This window comes from Falco cherrug, chromosome 1, assembly GCF_023634085.1.
Source record: "Falco cherrug isolate bFalChe1 chromosome 1, bFalChe1.pri, whole genome shotgun sequence".
In the NCBI taxonomy this organism is placed as follows: Eukaryota; Metazoa; Chordata; class Aves; order Falconiformes; family Falconidae; genus Falco; species Falco cherrug.
The window spans coordinates 24022554-24028553 of record NC_073697.1 but is presented as its reverse complement, the minus strand read 5'-3'; the positions used below and the strand labels follow the sequence as shown (position 1 = coordinate 24028553).

At 52.7% G+C, this 6000-nt stretch overlaps 1 protein-coding gene across 1 annotated transcript in view; it reads left to right on the top strand.

Annotated features, from left to right (window-relative positions):
- Positions 1-509: 509 nt before the first annotated feature.
- Positions 510-6000, top strand: part of FRAS1 (Fraser extracellular matrix complex subunit 1) — a 173629-nt gene continuing 168138 nt past the window's right edge. The window contains exons 1-2 of the mRNA XM_055706880.1: positions 510-745; positions 5009-5040. Of these exons, the coding sequence (XP_055562855.1) occupies positions 679-745; positions 5009-5040 (99 nt within the window). The 5' untranslated portion in view covers positions 510-678. The remainder of the gene's footprint in view (positions 746-5008; positions 5041-6000) is intronic.

Here is a 6000-nt window from a genome sequence, read left to right as displayed (position 1 = left end):
TAATGGGTGAAGAGCAAAGGAGCTGAAACTGAAGGAAAAAATCGAAAGATGCTCTCAGCGTGCCAAGAAGACAGCCCTTCCAGTGAACAGACCGTGCCCCTCAGATTTCTTAAACCCTGCCGGAAAAAAGCGAGACCCACACGTAACTGAAGCGAAGCTTCAGCCCCCTTTGAGACAGTGGTCTCCTCTCCAGCCCATCGGTTTGCCACCACCGGGGGGAAGCTGCCGGCGCTCCCGGGGCCAGCCCTGCGCTGTGCCCGGCCCGGCCGCCACCGGCACCGGCTGCGGGCTGCGCCTCGCCGGGGGGGTGGGGTGGGGGGGCGGAGGAGCGGCTGGGCCGCCCCGCAGCCCCCCGAGGGCCCGGCTGGGTGCCGCCGGCCCCGCCGCTCGGCCGTGCCCCCCCCGCAAGGTGCCGGGGAGGAGGGGGAAGGCGCTGCCCGAGGCGGGGCCGGGCGGGGCGGGGGGCGGGCGGGCTACGGCGCAGTTCGTGAGGGGCCGCTGCCGCTTTGTCTGCGGGGAAAGTTTGGCGGCGGGGCGGGGGCCCAGGCGCTGTCCCGGCACCTGCCGAGGGGGCGGCGGGGCCACCCCGCGTCTGCCCGCGGCCGCCCGGCGCGGCGTCTCTGCCTCCCTCCGCTCCCCCTGCAGCCGCCGGAGGCGGGGGGGCAGCGCGGCGGGGCCATGGGCGCCCCGGCAGCCGCCTGGGCGACGCTGTGGCTCCTCAGCGCGGCACTGGCCGCCGCCTCAGGTGAGTCGCTGCGCTGGGCCCCTGCCCCCGTCCCGCGGGCGGTCGGTGCCCGAGGAGAGGCTGAGCGTCCCCCGCTCCCGGCGGATTTGGGGGGGTCTTTCCTCCCTTCTTCTCCCCAGCCCGGGCGGGGGTCCGCCTCCCGCCCCCCGCCATTTTGGCGGCCTTTTCACAGGCGGGGCGAGGGGGGCCCGGGCGAAGCCCAGCCCGTGCCCGGCGCCTCCCGCCTCTGCCCCGGCCCTTCCCGCTGGCGGCGGGTGCCCGCAGGCGGCCGCGGGCTGGCGGGCGCTCCGTGCCGGCGGTGGGGCAGCGTGTCCCGCCTCGGGCAGGGCGGCCCGGCGGTGCCCCTCACGCTCGGCACCTTCTCCTGAGCGCGGGGGGGTGAGGCGGCGGCCCGGGACGGCAGCGACCCCTTTGATGAGCCGAGGGTGGGCTTATCCGTAAGGGCTCTTCGTGCGTGCCCAGAGCCACCGCAGCAGCCGGTGCCCGTGTGTGGGGCGGGCAGAGCTGGGTCAGGCAGCGGCGGGGCGGGGAGCAGGGCCGGCGGGCTCGGCCGTGGGGCGCGGACACGCCGTGCTGTGCCCTTGTCGCCTGCCGGCGGGGCGGCGGTGGCAGGAACTGCGGGGAGCGGGTGACAGTCACCCCCCCGCTCCCGGCCTTAGCGGGTGGCCGGCACCCCCCGCCCTCGGTTTTAGAGCGGGTGGTTGTCACCCACCTCTCATTGGTTTAGTGGGTGGCAGTCGCCCCCCGCTCCTGGTTTTTAGAGCGGGTGGCAGTCACCAGTCACCCCCTGCTCCTGGTTTTAGAGCGGGTGGCAGTCACCCCCTGCTCCTGGTTTTTGGAGAAGGGAGCCAAGATCATCTTTGGGGGCCTCTGTGGTGTGTGTGGATGTGGGTCTGAGAGCTCTGAGGGTGCCTTGGTGGGCATCGAGCACTGGTTTCTTCTGTCATTAAAAAAAGTATCTGGGACAGACTTCTAAAAAAGTGCAAGGTTATTATCTTAATGGTGCTGTCAGGCAGTAAAGTTACTGATGTTTCAGGTTTGGGAGTGTAGTGTGGCTGTGTTGGTGCTCGGAGGTTGTTTTCCAGCTTTTCCTTTGACTACGTGACTGTAGGCTGTGGATTTCCAAAGTGGCAGGCTCCCCAAATGCCGCTCCCGCCGGAACACAAGTCCTACTTGCATTTGTTGTCTTAGTGAATAACAGTAATTAAAAATAGCTGAGTGTATGTGAGCTGAGGAGCTGCGAGATACAAATTTGGGATATTAACTTGTTGGGTAGTAATCCGAGAGCCTTAACTTTAAAAAAAAAAAAACCACCAACACCTCCAGAAAGCCTCCACACCAGAAAACTGCCAAGCACCTGCTTCCACAATGCCAGACTCAGAAACACTGAGGCAGAAAGTTTGGGCATTTTTTTCCCAAGCTTCTTCAGTATGTGAAAGGCAATTAAGATCATTTGAGAAGAACCTTTCAGGTGAGTTTTGCAAACAGGTGTTAATCACGCTGGTGACATGGAGTTACAAGCGAGGCAGGACACTATAACAAAGAGCGATGTCACTTAATGTGTGTGATGTCTCTGCTGGCTCACAGTTGGGGATAAAAAGTAGCTAGAAGGTATTTGTCACTAAGGATTTTCAATGTTGTGTAAAGATGGGTGATATGCTAGTATCCCCCTTGGTGACTTGTGAGGGAGTGAAATATGTCTTTGCTTTAAAGGAGAGAAAGAATCAGATGCTCGGTGTTTGCTTTCTAGTCCCACATGGCCTGGTGTGAGCCTCTCCACAGAGTGCAGCAGGGTCTGTGGAGCTGAGAGAGAAGTTTTCGAAGGTCTCTCACTCCTGCTGTTGCCTGCCTGGGCTATTTGAGGCAGCTGCTCTCTCCCTGTGGCCTTGGTCCTTATTCTGTGCTCTAGCCTGATAGCTGATGAGCTCTGTGGCACGTGGCTGCTCTTTCATGATGTGTTCATAGTGCCTGGCACAAAGGGCCCTAGATGTAATTACAGCCTCTTGAAGCCAAAGTAGGAAACGCTGGTGATTTTTTGTTGTTAATAGTTTTCCCCAGTCTCCTTCAGGTTTTCAAATCCTCACTGGGGGCTCTGAGTCCATATTTCACATTTTAGGGTGTCAAGCATTGTTACTTTATGTTGGTACTTTTAAGGAGCTATAGCTGTTAGTGTGCAAAAAAGAAAGGGCAGCCAGCCCTTTTTTAGGAGTAGAACAGTTGAGTTGTGCTGGTTTTAAGTAACTGGTATGAAGTTGGGTGTGGGTTTTTTTTTTTTCTTATGCCTTCCAACAGTATGTGACCTTGTGTTTGGTGCTGAATTTTGAGGTGTGGCTGGATGGCGAACCTTGAAATTATCCTCTCTTGCCTAAAGAAGAGTGTGGGGGAGGAGAGATGTGAGGGGCGGGAAGCTAAATGGTATTTGAAAATCAGTGGTTTATGATGAAGTCAAGGCATGGTTAAGTATTTGGGTCTTTTTTGTTTCTGTAAACACAGTTTTGCTAAGCAGGTCAAGTGAATAAATGAACAGGTAATTGCTGGGAGTCTGAGCTGGGCTGAAGTAACTTGGCAGCACCATGAATGTGCAGAGCTCACTTCTCAAACGTTCAGCGGTTAGCCGTGGGGCGGTGGGGGTGGGTGGGTGGGTACTATGCGGGTGTGAGTGTGAAACCCGATATTTCAACATGTTAGTTTTCTTTGGTGCTTGGTCTGTGCATGTGATGGGTAGGGCTCCATTTGTTTACTGTCAATACCAGTGGAGAGCTATCTGCTAAATGTAAGAGAAACATCACTGGGCTCTTGTGGCTCATCTTCTTGGCTAGGGAAAATAATTCCTGATGGTACCTCTGCAGCCTCTTGTAGCTGAGCTGAGGATGGGCTCAAAGGAGGAGCTTTAGATTCGAAGCAGTGTAGCTCCAAGGTTTTCTCTACAAATTTGTCTAATCTGCATTTTATGGGAAACACCACTCTTTGACAAGGAAATTCTTAGTTCTCTTAGTGGTCTCTTGAGGCACGTTTTCCCACATTCTTTTCTCTTTTAACCTTTGAGTTTCTTGGGTTGCTTTGGATTTCACATTCTTGTCACATTTTTGGTAGACAGATGTGTGTAGTAGTTTGAGAATGGCTGTTTCCCAGAAAATCAATGAAAGAACTGTCATTCAACTTCTTCATGGTTTTGTTTTCTAACCTCTTATTTGATTTATTAAAATAGAATATAAAAAATATTCTTGAATGGGTGTCTGTCTCTCTCACTTGCTTGGAGAACCCTTCTCCCAGCCGGCAGTGTTGGTGGTGACGACTAGGAAGACCGAAGCAAGAGAGTCCCTCGTGCCTGTCATTAGATGAAGTGTGACCCGTTGCCCATGGAGAAGTGATTTAGGAGCAGGAATTCACACTGGCTCTTCTTGCCATGATTGCATTGCGTATAATCATGTGCTTATTTGTTTCTCCTATAAATGGTAAAAGGATTTATAGGAGCACAGAGAAGAGACTGCTCTTTAGCATGCAATTTAAATGGCGTGCATTTTTAAGGCCCATATGTTGCCATTGAATAGCTGTGGCTTCCCTTTGAGTGAGTGCTCAGGCAGTTATTCAGTTACAGTTCTGAGCTTCGTCTTGTGTGTACGTTGTGAGAATTCCCATCTTTTTGGGCGCAGCCTTTGTGACAGTGGAGGGAGGGAACATATGCCCCTTGCACGAGTGGCACCAAATGTCTTAATTTCTCATCCATCTGCGAGAGTGTGAGTGGGAATGGGTTGTGATACTAACCTGTCCAAAAGTGGGTGGTTATTTGTGATGGTGCAGTCACAGGTTAGCGTCTGCCCCTGTTTTACTACTTTGCATTCTCCCGTTCTCTTTGACTATTGTCTGTGCCTTTGACTTCCATATGAGAGAGATTGGGCAACTTCTTGCAATTATAACGCTGTGGTGCTTCATCAGTGGTTTGGTGAGGTGCTGCAGAGGCATGTGCTAACCCCTTCTTGAAGATCAGCTGCATTATTTTGGCAGATCTACCCTTTTGTCTCTGCTTTGTTTGTGCCACTCTTCAAGTTTTTGAGTCCATCTTTGCCAGAGTCCCTGATGCTGCAGTCTGAAGGTTACCCAGAGGTTGTCCTGCTGCATCAAAACTGCATTTTTTTTTTGTGGCTGGCAAGTGCATGGTGAGACGTGGCTGCTCAGAGCTGCTCATATTGTTGTGTAGCAGGTTCACTGGGGAGTGTGCTGGTGTTACTCGCTTCTAATCTATTTTATTTTTTTGTCCCACAGGTACCTGTGTCTACCAAGGCTTGTTGTATGAGGTAGGTAAGCTTGAATGTGTTACGCTGGGGAAGCATTTGAGAAGGTGCTGTTGAACTTGACTCTTATTCCTGGTTTTTGTCACTCCTGCAACTGGAATGGCTGATCTTGCAGCAGATTGCAGAGCTGTGAGCCTTCAGCCTGCTGGAAAACAGCAGCAAAAGAAAGATACTGCTCTCAGAGAGGTTAGCAATTCTCCAGCCCTTTAAACCCAACCACTCACCTTCCCAGCACAGCTCTGCCTGCTTCTAATTGGGGCTCCTTCGTCCAGCATGTGAAAGGAAGTGAGAGATTTCAAGGTTCTTAGTAGCCATACGAATCATAAACATGCGATCCTAGGCAGGATCGAGATTGTTTTGTAAAATGTCACTGTAATGCCAGGGTATGTTCTGTGGGTATTAATATTAATGACAACCATTTAACATCTTTTCCTCTCAGCTGATTATGGTGAGTACTGTGTGAGTACTGACTCTTCTTTATAGACCCAAAGTATTTTCTTTTACGGTCCTCCCCTTTGCGTGTACATAATCCATGAATAACTTTGTACAAGAATCACAGTTTTTAACAATTCATAAACAGCATTTTGCTCTGTAACATTTGTCTGCCTTGCTTTGGTACTCTGTGCTGAAAGGAAACAGCTGAGAAACTTTACATTTTTGGAGTGCTTCTGTACCTGCCTCTGCTCCCACAGCAGACTTGCTCAGGGATTTGTTACCATAGGCTGGGAGGCAGCATGCAGCAGCTGTCGGGGAAAGCCTGAGTTTTTATTTCCCTTAGAGCTCTCCAGCAAAGCTGGATCTGCGCTGTGTGTGTGTGACACATGACCACTGGGTATCTTCGAAATAACTGATGGCAGGTGGTTCCTTTGGCCTTCCAACACAGACTCAAGGCCTTGGAAGTTTTTCTGCTCCAAGAAGGGAATGTCAGGGTGATTGCTGGAGGTGAATGTTTTTGGTGGGTGG